Source organism: Durio zibethinus, chromosome 4, assembly GCF_047325235.1.
Source record: "Durio zibethinus cultivar Kanyao isolate XHJ-2024 chromosome 4, ASM4732523v1, whole genome shotgun sequence".
NCBI classification, from domain to species: domain Eukaryota; kingdom Viridiplantae; phylum Streptophyta; class Magnoliopsida; order Malvales; family Malvaceae; genus Durio; species Durio zibethinus.
The window spans coordinates 4,106,850-4,127,115 of NC_143165.1; the positions used below are offsets into that span (position 1 = coordinate 4,106,850).

The 20,266-nt window shown below is 31.3% G+C and overlaps 2 protein-coding genes across 7 annotated transcripts; both read right to left on the reverse strand.

The window, feature by feature from the left end:
- Window positions 1-447: 447 nt before the first annotated feature.
- On the reverse strand, window positions 448-8,619 carry LOC111287349 (Thioredoxin family protein). Of its 3 annotated transcripts, none has more exons than XR_016341373.1 (10): window positions 8,146-8,619; window positions 7,097-7,135; window positions 6,623-6,749; window positions 6,176-6,237; window positions 5,217-5,284; window positions 4,848-4,897; window positions 3,069-3,138; window positions 1,529-1,652; window positions 860-1,207; window positions 448-762 (listed from the first exon to the last, which is right to left on the reverse strand). XR_016341373.1 is itself a non-coding variant. In XM_089759147.1 (10 exons), exons 1-10 carry the CDS (start codon window positions 8,461-8,463, stop codon window positions 664-666), a joined length of 1,074 nt encoding a protein of 357 aa, XP_089615273.1. In that variant the 5' UTR covers window positions 8,464-8,615; the 3' UTR covers window positions 448-663. The 3 variants fall into 3 exon arrangements, 2 of the variants coding, with proteins under 2 accessions (XP_089615273.1, XP_022733583.2); XM_089759147.1 differs by having other exon boundaries at window positions 1,091-1,207; window positions 8,146-8,615; XM_022877848.2 differs by lacking the exon at window positions 7,097-7,135 and having other exon boundaries at window positions 1,091-1,207; window positions 8,146-8,618.
- A 7,944-nt stretch (window positions 8,620-16,563) lies between these two features.
- Window positions 16,564-20,024, reverse strand: LOC111287447 (arginase 1, mitochondrial-like). 4 transcript variants are annotated; one of them, XM_089759150.1, is made up of 8 exons: window positions 19,893-20,024; window positions 19,535-19,704; window positions 19,234-19,388; window positions 19,003-19,162; window positions 18,300-18,433; window positions 17,720-17,929; window positions 17,229-17,339; window positions 16,564-17,011 (listed from the first exon to the last, which is right to left on the reverse strand). In XM_089759150.1, exons 3-8 carry the CDS (start codon window positions 19,384-19,386, stop codon window positions 16,751-16,753), a joined length of 1,029 nt encoding a protein of 342 aa, XP_089615276.1. In that variant the 5' UTR covers window positions 19,387-19,388; window positions 19,535-19,704; window positions 19,893-20,024; the 3' UTR covers window positions 16,564-16,750. The 4 variants fall into 4 exon arrangements, with proteins under 4 accessions (XP_089615276.1, XP_089615275.1, XP_022733756.2 ...); XM_089759149.1 differs by having other exon boundaries at window positions 19,234-19,398; window positions 19,893-20,006; XM_022878021.2 differs by having other exon boundaries at window positions 19,234-19,398; window positions 19,535-19,950.
- Between the last annotated feature and the right edge of the window lie 242 nt (window positions 20,025-20,266).

Below are 20,266 nucleotides of genomic sequence, written 5' to 3' on the forward strand. Positions count from 1 at the left end.
ACAAACACAATCAGAAGTTGCAAGCAAAATGCAATTGAAGCCGGTCCACAGGAGGAACCAGTAAAGTTTCTTATTCTATCATACAAAGAAGGGCAACTAAAATGTATATGAACAATTGAAGCCATAAAAAAAGCAATTAAAAAAAAAACACAAATTAACCCGAAGCAATGGAAACATCAATATTCCAATAAACCAAACAATATCCCTAAATGCTAGAAAAAGCATAGCCACATGCCAATTTTCAATTAGATTCAACTTTAGCATCAATAAAACACCCAAACCCCAGAAAAAGTATGTTTTAAGGCCTGCCCTTACATTCTTTCAAAAACACCTTTCAATTTTCATGATTCTATAATTTCCTTCTGTATTCAAACCATCAAACCCCACAACCCAACAAATTTGTTCTCATTTACCATATTACAGTCTTCTCAGAAAGCATCAAATAAAGCCTGCAAATGTTTTATGTCATACAAATTAACTCTGCCATGATGTTAAATGCTTGCCATGTTTACATCCTATAAGAAATCACACAGAGATCATTGGATATTTACTAACTACAGACCCAAAAAGATTTCAATTTCTACTATCTTGTTTGAACTAACTTGGATAAAAAGTAGCTCAGATATTATATGCTCTAAGAGGTAGAGAAACATACATCAAAAACTATACAGTGGCTGCTGAATATGTCTTGAACAAATAAGACAATATTTTCTTGTAATCACCAATTTGAGTACCAGTGTTAGGATCCATTATATAGGGCACCTGCAAAGCACAACAAAACTTTCAGTTATTTATCAAGTCTTTGCAAAAAAAAAAAACTTATGCAATAGCTAAATGCTCCAAAGACACAGGGAAATACTTATTCTGTAAAGTTCTCTTATTTCATATTTTCATTCACTAGTAGGTTTCTGCTCAAATTCTGAAGCTTGCTTGTCATAGGGATTAGGGTTACAAAAGTCTAGCAAAGGTTCAAGCGCCTCACTGCTATTACTGCATAGGACCAGATGGCATGTTGCATGAACCAGCGAGGAGTTTATTTTGATTGAACTCCGACGGCAGGTGAGGTCAGATGAATTTATCAGGAGCTCACCTCTTTGGATCCAGATGCATCAAGGAGTAATTTTGTCCGTCGAGACCCTTCTCCCACATTCTGAAGGATGTAAGGAAGTTCTAGCTCACAAAGTGCCTCTCGTACAATTCGTGAATACTGTGGAACAGAGAAAGAAGATTGACAACCTTAAAGCATTCAGAGGTTAATAATGTTTCATTTCATTAGCAGAACTAACAGATGAATGTTAAATCACATCATTTCATCAGAAGAGACTGATGGACCAAAGGAATTTACCAAGGCCCGTTTGTCAAGACCGTGCTCTGGGTCAATAAAATGAAAACCATCAAATTTAAGAAGATTATGCATTCCTAACAAGCATAACCTATTTCCATTCCATTGTACACTCATAAGGCATATTTTAAACCCAAGCAAAAGAACAAAAGCAATGTAGATGGTATCAGGAACATGATATCTTACTGGATTATTCTCATATGAGAAAAGTTCCAGCTTTCTTGATGGTGGGTCTTGTCTTGCCTTGTCCCAAAGCATCATTCCTCGGCCTGCTCTAAGAATTGTTGGCATCCATCCAGTGAACAATGTGCTGCACAATGCAACATTGTTAGACAGATAACTGATTAAGAATTAGACAAAAACTAGAGTTCTTACAAGTAATAATTAAAAAAAAAAAAGAAATAGCAAATGGAACATTTTTTGTATGTGACTTAACATGTTCAATTCAAGTCAATATCTATATTTAAAGCTCTTTTAAAGAAACATTTAAGAACTAAAGCACAGACAATAAAGTTATCCATTATTTGAATCATTTGTTCTAAAAAACTATTGGCTATGTCTTTACTTTGACTCAGTTTGTTCTGAAAAAACTAATTAACTATTATGTCATTCAAATCACACATTTCCCTCTTCTTCAGAGGTCAATGAGAACCTAATGAGTGCATTTGGTAAAATTGCTAGTTTTATGTTTCTTATTTTCCATTTTCAAATTTTTTGTTTTCAGAGAAACAAAAAAAAGATGTTTGGTAATAAAACAAATAGCATAAAACTTCAAAATTAAACAACAAATTATCCTTGGTAGTTCATAAATAATAAAACAAATACAAACAAACCTCCCTCTATTTAAATAAAATAAATTTTGTGCCCAAAAGAAAAACTACAAAAACTACAAGGTAATTAACCTCACCATATGACATATATAGCTTTTCTCTTTTACCATTTCCTTTTTGTGCACCTGCCTATAATATTACTTCAACTTTCGAGTTGCCAGTACATTAAACTGGATGTTTATGTTGAATTTTCTGTAAAAATTAATAGATTAAAACATTCGACAATCTGAGTGTGATAATGTGCTATGTATAATACACGTAAGAAAGAACAAACCAAGAAGAGAAGGAGAAAAAAAAAAAAAGGTGAACACTTGGTAAAAGGACAAGGCCATGATCTGCATTGTAGATCTATAAAGAAGGTAGCTATTTGTAAGTGGCCTCAAGTTTGGAAACTTGTTTTCAAGGATGATGGCAACAACAGACTGTTGTTTTCCATAATTTCCAGAGAACTGCTGTCATTTTTATTACTAATATAAAAGAAAGTAAAATATCTCATCAAAAATGTTTCTTTTTCTATTTTTCTGCACTTTTAAACTGAACATATAAAACTCAAAATAAAACATTTTCCAAGAAAACCTGAACATCTAGTTTTTCTGTTTGTTTTTGTTCTCTACAAGGGATTTTAATGTATTATGCAATTTATCTTCCTCTCCCCTAATATAACCAAAGAGTGGGGATTAACGTACTAGTATATGTTAAGCAACCGAACAATCAAAAAATACATATGCACCTGCATATTGTTGTTGTTCTTGTTCTAGACCTAGTTATTACTATTATTGTTCTATAAGCTGAAGCTATATGTAACCTCATCCCAGTTAGCTAATTTAACCAATTTACAAACTTGCACAAACATTTTATATGCTTTCATCAATAGTGCAAATTTTCTGCTATTTTACCTTTCTAAAAGGCCCATTGAGGGGCTTCTCCCTTTACCATAGTGCTTGAATAGGTATTTGACTATATCACCTATCAGAAAAAGTAGAAGGAAAAATGCATGCTCAGCAACTTTCAATATTGATGGTCAAGAAAGCAGATGGAAGACTTCAAATCCAATTTATAAATTATGACAGGCATACATCAAATGTTTTACTGGTTCCCATATAAAATAACAGTACAGATACTCCTCATAAGAGCGGTCTCCAAGACGGATCATGTTAGATTCCATTCACTCATCAAAGTAGATATGCAAAATGGCTCCTGATGCATTCATAGGAAAAGAATTATAAATTTTTTTTTTCTATTCTCAACCACTTAATCAGCAATCAGTCAAAAGATGCAGAATTTTTAGATGTATGTTCTCTGCACGTTATCTCTCATAAATAATCAACATCATTAATGACCTAAAAAAGAACGGGATATGCATGATCAATAAGTTGACTGAATAAATTCTTTAACAAGATCATAGAAAACTTAAGTTTGTAAAAAAAAAAAAGATGTGGAATGTACCAATATGTAAATCTATATATGATATTTCAGTTCTAGTGGTGTCCATGAGTCTTTCTATTAAGATATTGCATAAAACAATATTCAAATCCTGCCACTTCTGCTTTTTAAGACATGGTCGATGATATTGCAAGGCCATATGTTCTTCAAGAACCTTCAATTATTCAACTAGCCTATTTGGAACACCCCTACATCCCCCTCCATTTCCATGCCAGTTATAGAAGAAATCAGTCCGATTCTCGACCAGGGACCTTGGCACTTAAATCAAAGGCATCTTAAAATAGAAGTACCATCAATTGATTTTACAGGCCTAAGGAGTTTTTCAGATTAGTCAAAGCTGAAGTTTAGGATATTTATTATTTAATGTTCCCCAAGATATGCTGGTTGTCAGGGATAAAGGAAAAGCCTGAGATGAAATACCACTTGATAATCATCCCTCGGGCAGAAAAGCACGTGAAAGCTGATAGTTGTGCTATAATATGAGGAAGAGACTATAGTTCTAATGCCACGTATGTAGTGCTTCTATGTTAACACAGACATAGTGATCATTATTTGGAAGGAGCAACTGGATAAGAGTAAAGGAAAGAAGGGTAGAGGTAGATTAAAAATCCAACTGGTTGAAGTAGTATAATTAGACTTGTGACATTTAGACATTTTCTAATTGATATAGCCCCAAACTGAAAAAGAACAGAGAAAAAGTATTCATGTAGCCAACAATACTAGTTTAACGTTAAAACTTAGTTGAGTTCATAAATAGGACCTGAGCCGACTAGGATATATCATTTAGAACACAGTGGGTACACCATTTTGCCTACCATAGAGCAAGAAGTAAATATAATTCTGCTGTTTCCTATGATAATCGCTAACTGGGTTATCATATTCATAAGATAAGAGGTAAGCAAACAACTGAATTATGTTGACTTAAGCTAACAAAATTGTCCAGTAAAACCTTGATAGATGGTGGGCCCACATGTGGCAAGTTTCCAGTTGGTTGACTACAAATGTGGCAGAGACTAAAATATTTATTATATAGTACTATATAATATTATATTACACATACATAAATTTTTAAAATCATTCTCATCCATAACTTATAATTACCATGCTCAATTCATTATCAAACAAGTAATTATTTACGAAGCATATTTCAATAGAACAGGAGATCATTGCAGAAGAAATTAATAGCAGTTAATGTTGCAACCATCCAGGTCAGAAGAAGCTTAACCACATACCACTTTCATACATTGATATTCCAGAATTTGGGTCAATGAGGAAGGGAAACCTGCAAGAGAACTTCATAAACTTTTAAAATTCCATAAAAGAAAAAGTAAAAACACGTAACAACATTAATTGTTCCCCTGTTTCCCCCAAGAAAGCTTCATATAGGTTGATGAAACCAAGACCAATTAAGCTCAGGTAAATAAGTTTGACACCAATACATTCACAAATTCGTCCATCATCTTCAACATATGAATTTGCTAATATTTAGGATAGATGGAGTTTCAATCTGACTTAAAAACTTCCAAGCAACCAACCAAAAATCAAAGAAAATAGCAGCTTCATACAACAAAAGTAAGAATGGATGAGAAAGAACCACATACTGCTCTTTTCCACCAAAGCTTCTAACCATTTCCCTATGTCTTAAAGAACCTTTAGGACAAGGGTAGACCTATAAAAAAAAAAAAGCCAAAAAGTTTGCATCAGGTTGCAGGGGAACTAGATAACAGAACAGCATTAAAAATAAAGCTCTTTCTTCTAAAAGTGATTAAGACACTGTCAATCTAGTCAAAATGGGCATGATATGTAGTATGTAAGTGATGTAAAGTCCTATGCACTAGTCACTTTATTTATTCTAAGATGAAGCATATAAAGGCTAGATTGAGTTATATCAGAGTCTGTTCTAATTATATAAAGAGTGCACTAAACACTGAAAAACCCAGGAAATCAACCAAAATGACCCATTCGGTTTAATTCAGTTTTTACTATTAGTAGCTTTTTTCCTAATCTGTAAGTACAGCAGCAGTCAACCTAGAGAAGTTTTTTTTTTTTTTTTTTTTTATGAAAGTAGTTAAAAGAAATATGAAAACTTAAATTCAAACTCTTTTGTTATCAGATAATGCAATCCAATAACCATAATAAATCATCAAATATAAGATAATCAGATATTTTAACTTATAACAGGACATGCTATGAAAACTGATATTTTCTAGTTAAACAATGTAAAACATACTTTTCAAAGACTTGTTATCCTACACAAACTCTGTTACACCAAATCAGCAAACTTCATGTCTATTAGGTTGACAAAGGATTTGCTTTATCTGCCAACCTAATTAAGCCTTTCAATACCAAACTTGCAATATGCTGTGGTAAAATATTTTTTTTCCTAGATCTCATGACAAATGAAGACCATGTTTGTTTTGCACCACCTGTTTTTAATTACAAAAACACCTCAGAATAAGATCAGGAAATAGAAATGTTTCATGAAAGAGAATAGCTGCTAAAAAAACTTGGTTGATTTGGATAAAGAATGAATTTTTTAAATAAATCTACCAGTTCTCACCTCTACAGAAAGATCCAGCTCTGTCAATGCTTCTCGAACCCTTCTGCAAAAGGGGCATGCCTCTGTTTACAAAATTCAAATATTAAATGAAGTGAACTTTTATTTTCAGAAAATACCAATCAAAATAAGCAATTTATTAAAACTTTGATCCTGAAAGTAATGACATTTTTTATCACAAGGTGTATGACCTTAGTTATTACAACATGCTTATTTACTTGTTTTCAGAAATTCTGAAGTCCATTATAACATCCACTTAAGTAGCCTGCTCTTAGTCTTGGTCATATCTTATCCAAAACATTGAATAAGGAAAACTAAGCTAAAATAATGTAAATCATATTGCTAAACATTCTTGAACCTCATAAGTAAAATGTAGAAGAGAGCAACTTTTCTCATTCCTGCCTTTTATAAGCATATGATGTCCAATCCCATGACTAGCAAGAAGCTTACCAAATTCAAAGAGTTGCATACGCATGGGAGGATCAGAAATGATTATATCCTGGCTCTCTAAGCTCTCTGAAAGTGATCTTGATCCCCAAGGAAATCTTGCCAAAGTGGATAAGGAAGATGTTGCTACCTACTATTAAGCCAAAAAAAAAAAAAAAGTAGAGAATTAGAGCTTTCTGCATATGCAAACATGGAAGAAATGTTTAAAAAAAAAAAAAACGTTAAGATCCTTCTACAGACCAGAGCGACAACACATGTTTGCCAGCATGAAGCAATGAATTTAATTGTTTGTGACACATATAACCACCACACTTTAAAAGATAACTTTTTTTGAGGACTTATACAGAAGAAAATTAAATAAGGAACTATGAAAAAAGACTTATTAAAGTAAAAGAGAAGACAAAGACAGTAGTTGGGGAAAAAGAATTAAATGATCCAAGAGCGATGAGAAAAAGGGTGATTCTTTAAACAGATTACCTCTAGAGCATAATTCCGTTCTTGGGAGGGATCTCCTCCCTGCAAGCCACAATACAAAAGGCATTGATAAGACAAAAACGAGAAGTTATAGAAAAAGCACCACAAATTTTGGACTGTCTATAATAAAAACTGAAATCATTTCTAAGTAGGAGAATAAAGTAAGTAAATATATATAGAGCATGGGGTGGTGAATACCCAGGAAAATAAGTACTCTGTTGCACTTGAGAAATTTAATGAGCAGGACTGAGATTGGTAATGAGAGGACTAGAAAAAGAAGGTAATAGGAAGCATATTCACAAAAGCTCTAATGACAGAATATGGTAAGAGAAGTTATGAATTGCGTGATGAATGCATATGACATTAGGCAACACACATGCATAGGCTAACAGTAACAGATATAACCAATGCAATAAATGAGGTGATTATAGCTCTTGACATGATAAAAGTGAGAAGGTCTATTATGAGGTGATTCACTATTACGCCTAGCCTTGTTACTCAAGATATGGTTAATGTCCTCAAGCATCCAAGAAAAAGGCTAAGAAAAGGCTAATGGGAGGGAAAGCTGCTTAACTGACCTTGTCTCTAGGTCCACAAAGAAAAAAAAAAAGAAGCTCTTTTTTGACATGCCCAATTAGTCTAGACTAACCCAAGGATCCTACCCTTGGTCTCAAAGTTACTCCCATCATGTGCTAGTATCTATTGGCTTAGATGACATTTAGAACCCAAGTTTTTCATACAGAGACTACATGAAAAGTACAAAGAATAAAATAGAAATCTTATAATATAGCCAAAAACAAGAACCTACACATGAAAGGCAAACAAAACGATACATGAAATAACATGACAATAGAACACAAAGTTTGCAGGTCAAAAAAGTTTCCTAACAGTTGAGTGCAGAGACATGCACCTATAACTGAACCTACTCAAAACTGAAAGTTAATATAATTTTCAGCAAACAATCCCACCATAAAGAGAGCCAACTTCCATGATACCCGCTATCACAATAAAATTAAAAAGAAAGAAAGAAAGAAAGAAACATAGAGACTTACAGAGAATAACCTGAGGAGGGGACAAAGGATAGATAAAAAACTAGTGGATGTATTGCCATCATTTTCTCCTGAAACTTCTGGGGATGGTTCTCTTGTATCCAAATCTTGTTCAGCAGGTTTTGCGAGATAGTATCGGCTTTTGCGTGAGACCAATTTCCCGTTTCTCGGGAAATTTTGGGAAAAAGATGAGAATAGCAGCGTAGAAACTGGAAGTGAAGCAGTTGGTGATGGAGGATAGCCGTTGTTTGAGCTTGTGGAATATTTACTAACGGTGTTCAAGGAAAAGGAAGAAGCGAGGTAAGATATACAATGAGTCATAATTGAGCGGTTCCCAATCCCGACGCTTTTGCGTTTCGCCTTCCGGAGATGGATTTTTATGTCCAAGAAATAACAGCCAAGGGGCGGGCGGGCCTGTTTTTCGCCCAGACTGAACCTGACCCTTTCTGTGTCTCAATTCCCTCGGTCTCAGCCCCACATTGTAATTATCCACCCCAAACCCTTTATTCAAAAAATATTTTATTTTAGTAATTTTCTCCAAAATTTTAATTTTAGTAATCAAGGGCCTCATCTTATCCCAGTCAACACTTATTGCCATATCAAAATAAAAATTATATATATAAAGGGTAAACCACTTTAAAATCAAGATGCGAAAAGAAAATATATATTAGTTCCCACCTATTCTTCATTGTCTCTTTCTTCAGTATCACTACTTCGATATCATGTAAAATTAATATTTATCATCACTTATTTCACCTCTCATACGATTTTTTATTTTTTATTTTTGCAAAAGATTAAACAAAAATTGAAAATTTCAGGAAATATTTACTTGCATTGCATAAAAACTATGACTAACTCTACGCAATTAAAATACTCAAGATAACAACTACAGTTGGCAATGGATAAAAATATGTAATAATTATGTGCTCCTTTGAGTAAAGATTTATCAATATATCTTGATTATGTCCACTACATGAACAGACTGAAATAGTACCACCAAAAGAGAGATAAGGACTCTTAACTTATAACAACCGGGTTAGGAGTACTTGATTCTACCAAATTTAAACAAGTAACAAAAAAATTTGAGATCTTATCATTTAGAGAGTATTTGATATAAGATGATCTATTTAAAAATTACGATAATTTATATTTAGTAATTATATCACTTTAGTTGATAGTAATTTAAAAATTTTACTTGATAATAATCTTAAATCATTGAGATGATCATATTACTATTTTGAGGAATTATATAATTTTTAACTTAAAAATAAAAAAAAATTTATCACTATGCGAAAGTAATTTTTAATATTATTATCTAATTAATTTATCCTCACAAAAAATATAGTTAACATTACCACAAAAAACTAGCCACTAACAATTTTTTTAAAAAAACTGATTTTAATCACTTATTTTAAAAAATTTCATATTATAAATTTATATCCATTAGAAAAAAAGATAATGAATTTATTTAATAATTTTTTTAAAATTATTTTTATCAAAATTAATTTATACTTTGTAGTTTTTTTTTTTATAAAATAACATTTAACTATTTTATAAATTGTTGATTTAATAAGTATTAAATATTTTATTTTTTTGCAAGATTATTTTGGATATTTTGTATTATATGATTTATTTTTTCATATAATACAAAACATAATGATTTAAAAGCACTAATGATTTATAATATTATACCAAAGATGGTAATCTAAGATCATTGATGATTAAATCACCTTAATAATTTTATCACCATAATAATTAAATCAATGTAAAAATCTTAGAAAATGTTAGGTAGTACTCATTTAATGAATAACTTGTGAAAGACTAAAGAAACCACTAATTAATAAACTCATTCTCAAATTTGGATTTGAATTATCAATTGATTAGGAAAGTTAATATGAGCATTATCAACAATAACCAATACACTGAAAATATCGTGACCACAAACTGTATTACTATTGCCAATATCATCATTAATTAATTATGGTCTTATTCTCTACAGGCATCAAAATCCTTCCTTTCATCCACTTGAACATGAGTAGCTACACTTTAAAACAATTTCAAGAACATAATCTCATCAGCATTCATAGTAAACCACAAACTATATGATTTGCACTACATTGCTAAAGTACATATAGTAAGTTTTGCAATGGTTTTGAATACCATTAAATGAAAATTTTAAAATTTTCAAAACAAGAGAAAGCCATTACTAATTTTTTTTAAAGAGTAATTAGTTACTTAAAAATTTTTTTTTTTTAATAAAACAATAAAATGAGTTTAAAATTTATTAAAAAGATATTTTGATTTACGAAAAATAGAATTAAATTCGAAAGTATGATTACGTGCAAAGAAAGGTTAGCTCTTTTATAATACCCATTTTAAAAATGGTGCCAACTAATCACGTGTTATCTTTAATATTAATAAAAATGATCTTAATTCTAATATTTAAAAATAATTCCTTTAATTTTATTTTTTTGTGAAAATCTTTTTTCCTTTTATTTAGGAATAAAATGAAAATCTTTAGTATGAAATATTTTTTAATTCTCCAATATCTAAGCAAAATTATAAATAATATTTTTCTATTAGGGATTTTCATGATAATCTGTGAACTCTGATTATAATATTCTTTTATAAAGAATAATTATTGAAAAGCCCTCCAATATCTTAGCAGGGTTCTAAAAATTATTTTTACTTAGAAATATTAGTTTTTATTTTAAAGCAATTCTCTAAAAATACAATTTATTAATATATATTTCTTTTAAAATGATGAAATGCAAGTAAATATAATAGGAAGAAAATGGATAATGCAAATACAAATTAATAATGCAAATGATTAATTTGATCTATCTTATACATATTTAATTTTATCTCTTTTTATTTAGGAATAAAAAGAAAATTCTTAGTTTCAAAATATTTTCTAAATTTTTCAATAGCTAGGCAAAATTATGAAAAGAATTTCTCTACACAAATAAACTCTTCTATCATTTTATGTTTAAAGGTAAGTTGCTTTTATACCACTCCAATTGCCAAATGATTTTAGATTGAATGTCTATCTTAAAATTTAACAAGGTATCAGAGCCCAAGTTAAGTTTTGTTGTTTCGTATTATTACTTTTACTTCTTTGCCTTTTAAAGTTTGTTATGAGGTAGACTTATGCCTACACATTATGGGCCTGTTAAATTATTAGGTTTTTTATATTTTTATATTCAAGTTGAACCCCTTCACCAATTGCCAATTGGTTTTATGTTGGATGTCTATCTTAAAATGTTATAATAAGAACCACAATATGGAATCATTTTCTCAGTTGCCTCCAAATCAACATTCAATAAAACTTTTGCAATATTAAGGCTTTTAACAAGATAATATAATGGGTTGTCATCTAAATTTATGAAAATAATATATGATTCTTTTAAATAAAGTGACCTAACTTTTTCTTTATAGTTCTTGAGCTTTATAGACTAATGAGCTATAAAACATAACCTCAAATATCTTTACAAGTTTGCATATGTTATGATGATCTCATTCTTCAATTGTGACATAACCATCATTATAAAGATTAAACGTTATACAACCATTCACTTTCGCTAATGTATAGTGTTGTTCAACTTAAATAACCTCTAAATCAGACTCATATTTGGAACTCTTTTAAACAACTCATTTTTTCCCTTCCCATGTTAACTTTTCAACTAGAGCCGTCATGCTTCCTTATTAGCTATAAAGTTGCCAATAAACTAAGTGTTCAATTCCTCATATTCATTAACAACAACTTTTCTAATCTTTTTTTACATTGACGGTGTCGTTTCAGGCATGCTCTCATTATTGTTACAAAGTATAGCATATTTATTTTAATTTCGACGAAGTTATCTTCGAGCATAGTTTTGCTAGGCTTCATTTTGAATTCTTAAAGGTATTAGTAGATCAAAAAATATAGCTCTTTACTCTTTTTTTCATGAGGCATAGCAATGATTTTTTTATTTTTCACCATTATTGACATTGTTTAATTTCCCTAGTTTGTTCAAGTTTGAATTATGGATGATATAACCTTCTTCATAAAACAGAAAAAAAGTTTTCGTTTGGTAGATATGATAGATTTGGATAAGAGATTTTGAATTTATAGACTAGTACTCTATAAAGAAAAATCCTTAGCTAAGCCAAACCGATTAGTTTTTTAATAGTTACCAATTGGTCATGGTAACTATTCTGTCTAATGGAAAACTAATTCAATTGTGAGACTAACCCTTAAATAGGCAATTGTTAGTCTTCTCACGGACTAGTGTTGAATAATAGGATTTATAGAAGAACATGTTTATCCCTTTATGCTTAAAGATAAGTTGCTCTGATACTACACCAATTGCCAATTAGTTTTAGATTGGATGTCCACTTTAATGTTTAACATGGTTAGAGCCTAGGTTATGTTCTATTGTCCTCTTTTGTTGCTCTTATTTATTATACTTTTCAAGTTTGTCACGAGATAGGTTTATGCCTCAATCTACACATAATGGTGCATGTTAAAGTGACATTATCTCATTTTTTGTTAAATTATTAGATTTATTGCAATCTTATATTCAAATTGGGCCTTTTCACTAATTACCAAATGATTTTATGTTGAATGTCCATTTTAAAATTTAAAATTTCTCAATAAAAATCACAATATAAAATCATTTTCTTATTTGCCTCCAAATCAACATTTAATGAGACTTTTGCAATATTAAGCTTTTCAATAAGAGAAACTAATGGGTTGTTATCTAAAATTTATGAAAATAATACATGTTTCTTTTTAATAAAGTGGCCTAACTTTTCATTATAACTTTTTGAGCTCTATAAATTGTTGAGTTATAAAAATACAAAATTACATCAACTACCTTGAACACCTTTACAATTTTACATATGTTATAATAATCTCGTTCTTCAACTTTAACATGGGCATCATTATAAAGGTTAAACATTACACAACCATCCATTTTTGTTTATGTGTAAAGTCGTCGAGCTTGAATAATCTTTGAATTATACTCATATTTAAAACTCTTTTAAATAACTCATTTTTTCCCATTCCGTTGTTAACTCATTAGTCAGAGCTACCATATTTTCTCATCAGCTATAATAAACTAAACGTTATGTTTTTCATATTCATAAATTACAATTATTCTTGTCTTTTTGACATTAATAGTGTCGTTTTGAGCCTATTCCCATTATCGTTATAAAGCAAAGCATATTTATTCTAATTTTAGCGAAGTCATTTTCGAGCATGGTTTGCTAGTTTTCATTTTGAATTCTTAAAGGTATTAGTAGATTTAGAGGCACAACTTTCTTTGCGCTTACCTTCACTAAGAGACTCTATTACTCTATTTCTTTAACTTGTCTTTATTAACATGACTTAATTTCTCTAACTTGCACAGCTTTCATATTTTACCTTTATTAACATGACTTAATTTTTCTAACTTGTTCAAGTCTAAATTATGGACGATCTAACCTCTTTTATAGGAGAGGAAAAAGATTTTCGCTTAGTAGACATCATAGATTTGGACAAGAGATTTCAAGCTTATAAACTAATACTTTAGAGATAAAAATCATAAAACCAAGCTGAATTGATGGTATTTTTACAATTTAAAACTAGTGTCAATAACTATTCTCTCTATTTAAAAGCTAATTCTACTATGAAATCAACCTTAAGTTAGGTGATTGTTAATCTTCTAATGGACTAGTGTTGAATAGTAGGTTCACAAAAAACACATATATTATCTTATGCTTAAAGATAAGTTGCTTTGATACCATACCTATTACCAGTAATTTTACGTTAGATGTCTATCTTAATATTTAATATGATATTAAAGCCTAGGTTATGTTTTATTATACTTTCTTATTATTATTGCCTATTACCCCTTTCAAATTTGTCACGAAGTAAGTTAAGTCTCCGTCTACATGTCATGATGCCTATTAAAGTGGCATTATCTCATTTTTGTTAAATTATTGGGTTTTTTATAATCTTATTCAAGTTAGGCCCTTCCACTAATTGTTAATTGATTTTATATTTGATGTTTATTTTAAAATTTAACATGTTACAATAAGAATTATGGTATGGAATCATTTTTTTTATTTGCCTTCAAATCAACATTCAATAAGATTTTTGTAATATTGAGCTTTTCAACAAGATAATCTAATGAGTTGTCATTTAGATTCTATGAAAAGAATACAAGCTACTTTTTAATAAAGTGATTGATTGTTGCTTTTTAGCCTGCAAGTGCACATATTGCATTCAAGTAATAAAGTAGTGAGTAAAGTATTATTCTCTTGAGGATTAGAATATAGGTGTTTGAAAATCAAAACTAAGTATCAAAATGAGTCTTTCAACCTTATATTTAAATAAATCAAACTTAATAGAGAGTGATTGAAGCAAAATCGAAACATTACTAATAAGTGTAAAAGGAAATGAAATGGGCCAAATAGAGAACAAATGACAAGAGTGAAGTCAAAATTCTCCAAAGACAGAACAAAGCTTAAAACAAGAGTAATGAAACTGTAAAGGCTGATTGCAATGCTAAACAAGATGGGAACTTGCTAGCAATGGTGGTCGTCGAATAAAACAAGAAAAGAAAAGGAAAATTTGCAACAAAATGTATATGGTAATGGAAAGTAAGAAAACTAAATGCTTTAGGAGAATTAGGAGTGGCTGAACATTAAGAAAATAACAAGTTGCAAAAATGTAAATGGAGAGCAAAACCGAAAGCTTAAAAAAAACTTAAAAATAAACTTAGTTGCTTGAAATGTAAAAGATGAAAGCTTTGAATAAAACTTAACATGAACTTGTATTGAAATAAAAAAGGTTGAAAAACAAAAACCCTTTGGCTAGTCTATCACCTTAGCGAAATGGACTAAAAGAAAATACAAGAAAGATAGTGAAAACCAAAACTGAAAAAAAAAAAAAAGAATATAAGAAGAAGGATGCTCTACAAGTGAGTTAGAGTGGCTCAGGTAAAAGAATGAACCTAGATACTTTTATTTTAGCTCAAACTCTTTTTAAATTAAAAAATGTGATCTTTTTTAGTTCAAATAGGATAATTGAATGAATAATGATTTTATGTGAAGTGAAACTTGTGAGGCCAAGTGTAGTTCTTGAATTGATCAACTTGTGCTGACCTTGCTTATGTGTCTATGTCATATCAAACTCATTTGACTTTTGAATATGGATATGAAAGGATTATTTTAAACCTTAAACCCATTTTAAAATTTTCTCATGGATTACTTTTTCTTTTCGTTGACTAAAAGTAAAAAGCTTGAATTATAAAAAGGTACATTCCACTCGAGTCCTTGAGTTTTAAATATAATTTAACATAAGTCCATTACTTTAAAAAATGAATAATTTGCCCTAAAATTTTTAATTTCACAAGACAATTAGGTTTTTCCATGTTAAAAATCTCATTTAAAAAATATTTTAACCTTAAAAAGTCAATATTCTCAAATGCTCACATAAAATGATATTTTAAAATAATAAATTTTTTCTCAAAATAATATCAACTTTATTAATAATGAAACATTTAGATACAACATAAAAAAAAAAAACTTACAATTATAAATATGCTAATATGTAGACATATGTCTAATAAAATAAAATACATTAAGCATGTAATATTATTTTGACATGTAACAATTTAATAAACATGAATAATATAATATGAAAAAGGTTGGTTGAAAAGAAAATGATTACAATTGTATATCTGTTAATTCAGTTTTAGTTATTATAGTACTCGTATATATTTTAAGCTTAAATCTACTTATTTGTGAAAATGTAGTAATGACAAAATTATTCATTTTAAATTAAAAATTATTTATAATAAGTAAATCCAAGTTAAAAGTTATAATTTTTGAATACAAATAATTTTTGTTATTATATATTCAATAAATATATAAAATAAAAAATAATATATATATATAAATACAATAAATTTTGAAGGGTAATTTTATAACTGCATAACAAATTGGGGTGGATTATCTATTCTTAAAATTATTGTAGTTATGTTAAATTATATTCAAAACTGAAAGATCAGAATGAAATTAACCTATAATAAAAAGCTAACTCGGCAATCTAATGAGAAACTTGGAAAAAGAAAAAAAAAAAAAAGGGGGCCGAGGACCCTAAGAGCACTACACTAATCTAGGGTACCAACAACGACAGGCAGATATATCAGTCGGAGAGAAAGTGGGGAATTTGGAATGACTTGTGGGAAAGTAAGAAATGGGGTTTTATAGGGGCTTTTGGAATTATCTTTGCTCAAATATGTCCATTAGATTTTAGGGCAAATCTGCTGTTAAGTATAATATGATCTTAAATGAGACTTAAACTAATACAAAATGCCTTTTATCTTTAGACCTCTCTCTCTCTCTAACATCTGCTTATGTGAAGAATAAGTGTGTTTCACCAATCAACCAGGAACAAAAGAGGGACAGGGATGGATTATGATTAAAAACTGATTCATACAACATGAAACTAGAAAATAATGGCCTGTCTATCTTATTCAGGTATAAGATGGACTGGCATTGTCATATGTTTAGCTAAACAGATATAAAAATAGGTAGAAGATGACCTTTTGTATTACTAGCAAGAAGGCAAAACTTATCATTTTGACATCTTAGCTGCCAGTTCTCTTACAAGCTTAGCAGAAACCATTGCAGTCATCCCATCAACAGTGTCACGTTGTGGGTTGAACTCTACCACATCTGCAGCAACGATGTTGCCTTGGAGGTTGTGTAGGATGTTCAGAACATCGCGAAAGGAAAGGCCTCCTGGTTCAATGTGAGATACCCCTGGAGCAAAGGCAGGATCAAGACAGTCCACATCCACTGATATGTACACGCCTTTTACTCCTTCCCCCAGTTTCTGTCAAAAGAATGCACTATTAGCTGTATCATCCACCAAACAAACAGCTTTTCTAGTGTTCAATTCAAAATGAATCCATTTTAACATTTGTAACAATTTATGCTATGAAGTTGATGAGTGAAAACATATTAGCCATGTGCAGGAAGAAAGATACACAAGAGCGGGAAAAAGACACGTGAGAAATTACAAAGAAAAAGGAGTTGAGAATGAGAGAGACCAGGTTTTCCAAGAAATGACGGTCTCTTGAAAATGTTTGCATTTCATATTGCTCCACTCCAAACCTTTTTCCTTGTTCCCGCCCTTCAGTTGTTATTGATCTGATTCCAACCTACAATTACAGCATTTCAGCCAATTAGGTTCCAAACAAGACATATCATCCCTTTTGTGCATTTGGTAATGAGGGACTATAAACAAAATGGATGAAACAACTAAAACAACCTGTAAGAAAACTCATCATTCCCTCACTGAGGAACTCGAGGCACTATAAAGTATAAACACAGCTTTTCAAAAAGTAGGTAAAGAACATACATGGGTGGCAAAAATTAGAGAATTGCAAAGTCACCACCTCAAATCCAAGATATACATCTTAGAATAAGAAAGGGAAAAATACATCTGGAAAACAGTTGGAGTCATATTTGGTCTAGAACTATTTGTTGGATAGGAAAATATAAAAGCCATTGATACCCGTATATTGAACAAAAAAGTTACCTGCAAAAGGCGTCTAGCATAACCACCCTCCATAATTCGTGCAAAAGAAGATGCATGTGAATACTTATTTCCTTCAAAGGCATCATAAATATCGGGATGGGCATCTAAATGAAGTACATCCACAGGTCCACCAAGCTTCTCAGAGACAGCTCTTACAACAGGAAAAGATATTGAGTGGTCACCGCCTAAAACTAAAGGGCGTAATGGATCCTGAAAAGCATGGAAATTGAAAGAGTTGAGATTCACCTATTTGAACCAGGAGGTACTAGGAAGATAATCATGTATTGATTGCAACCAGCATATAGATATAAGGCTCCCTGAACACCACTGATCTTTTATCTAGACAAAAAGCTTTGGCGAGAAAGACCTCCATAAGGAAGACCAACAAACTAGTGGAAAGCAGGAAGAAAACAATAAACTAAACTAGTTTCAACCTATTTAAACCACATAGATGATCACAAGGTTGTTTATAGAGACAAAGTTCAGCAATTCAACTATTTGCCCAACTAGTCCAAATACCAAAACAATCATCATAATTAGTCATAGTAATTCTGAAGAAAGAAGCCAAACAGACACTCACCTCCTTCATTACTAGCTTGACAGATTCACTTATGACTTTCATCAATCTATCATCATCCACACCACAATCACGGATTTCTTGGACAGGGACATCACCAACATCAGTTAGCACCCGTGGATCATTTAGTTGCTTTCCTGCATGACCAAGGAAAAGATTGAGAATATTATTAAGGAGTCATGCAGGAACTATTTATAATTTAGATTCCAAATGTCAGCCAAGTCCGTTGCAATGATGATCAGAGTAGTTAAAACTCTGCCAGAAACAGAACAGAGCAAATATTAAGGTCATAAAATCAGGAGCACAAGTGAAGGAGATAGGAGATCGGATACTTCATATCAGTACTAATAATCAAACAAACCATTCCACATGTCATGGATATAACTTCTTGTAAAAAAAGAAAGAAAAAATCTTATCAAGGGCAGCATAATAGCGCTGGTAATTTTAGACGTGACACAATGACAACACGAAAACCATATAAAATGAAGATATAAAAGTGATATGATTTAAAATTTTGACAAAAATCATAATTGATATTGACAAAAACCAAAAAATATATTTTGTAGTTGGCATATCAATATGAATTATGACATGAAAATTTTTTTATTCTACACACGAAACAAACACGATTTGGTTCACAAATTAGCAGGTCTTCATCATAGAGGGATTTTGAAGTTTTAGTTTGAAAGGAAGTTGAGGCAGCTACCTTCTTCAGTGGTTGAGTTAGTGCTGTCACACCAGATCGCCTCCCTGATTCGAGGAGGAGCAAAAGCTGGCCCTTGAAGAAACGATGAGTTATGCCCTAAGGGAACTCCAAGCAGAGATGTGGATGCGACAGCACCTCCTAAAGCACGCACAAGTTGTCCCTAGTAATTTATAAATTTCACATTAATTGATACTCAAAATGAATTAATGAGGCAATTAAAGAATCAATTACCTTGAGCTTCGCCCTCTCGCGAATAAGGGTAAGAGAAGCATCTATTACACAATTTTGGCCCTTTTCTATCAAATCGGAAGGTATATTTGCGGCTTTTAGTTTCTGCAAATAATGAATTCCTCTCCGCCCTATCCCTATGCCTGAGCCTGACATGTCTGCAAAACCCTGTAAAATCATGGAGTCTGATCGGTGATAATGATGATGATTTAATCAAACACTATTTACTTATGAACTTCATTAAATTAAATCACAGGGAAAAGGAAAAGAGAAGCAGATAAGTGGTGGCATTTGTGTTTTGTACCTCGCAGAGGGAGAACAGGAAGAGAGAGACGGACGAGAGTGAGTGGAAATGAGGAGATGCTGAGATCCAGAGGGCTCACTCCATTTTTGATGATAATAATAATAATTGGCGATTAGCCTTAGCTTTGGCTTTTTCAGTTGCAGACAGAAAGCAGAAGCAAAAAGCAGCAACTGCAGATTGGATTAAAGATAATAACAAGATTAGATCCCCATTTATTTAATCCTTTTTTAAGTAATGAAGAAAGCAATTGGAATTGGAAAGAAGCCGCATGCAGCTTTGCTTGCTTTGTATGGCCAGCTCAACGCCAAAGAAAGAGTAAAGAATCGACCAAAATAGATTGACATAAAATTATTGATGCCTGTATTTTTCGTGATTTGCCGAGTCGCATGGATGGCAGATCGAACGCCCCAACTAACAAATCCCCGGGCGGAATTTTGGAATACCAACATCACACGCTCCAATGTGTAAAGCGGCGCCCAGACACAGGCGCATCACTCACTAGTCACGCTCGCACCTCTATGCATGCACCTGTGAGCCGTGACATATGGGCTTTTTCCCTGGAAATTGTACGACAGTCAAAATCCAGAAAAGACCTAAACTAGAAAAACAAGCATAAGCAACAAATCCATCTATAAGATAGATATCAAAACCAGATTCGAATGGATGATCCAACATTTAAATCGATCAATTCTTATTTTAAATCAGACTTACAATTACCTTACTTTAAATCAT

What these genes read in the sequence shown, in the direction of transcription:
- LOC111287447 (XM_089759148.1), bottom strand. Translation starts at nt 19,410, where the DNA reads ATGATTTTACAGGGTTTTGCAGACATGTCAGGCTCAGGCATAGGGATA. An exon ending in GCGAGAGGGCGAAGCTCAAG is followed by an intron (nt 19,163 to 19,233) that starts GTAATTGATTCT and finishes ATAAATTACTAG; the next exon opens with GGACAACTTGTGCGTGCTTT. An exon ending in GTCATTTCTTGGAAAACCTG is followed by an intron (nt 17,012 to 17,228) that starts GTCTCTCTCATT and finishes TTCTTTTGACAG; the next exon opens with AAACTGGGGGAAGGAGTAAA.
- LOC111287349 (XM_089759147.1), bottom strand. Translation starts at nt 8,463, where the DNA reads ATGACTCATTGTATATCTTACCTCGCTTCTTCCTTTTCCTTGAACACC. An exon ending in AATATCAATGTATGAAAGTG is followed by an intron (nt 3,139 to 4,847) that starts GTATGTGGTTAA and finishes TTTTTCTGATAG; the next exon opens with GTGATATAGTCAAATACCTA. An exon ending in TCTCATATGAGAATAATCCA is followed by an intron (nt 1,208 to 1,528) that starts GTAAGATATCAT and finishes TCTGTTCCACAG; the next exon opens with TATTCACGAATTGTACGAGA.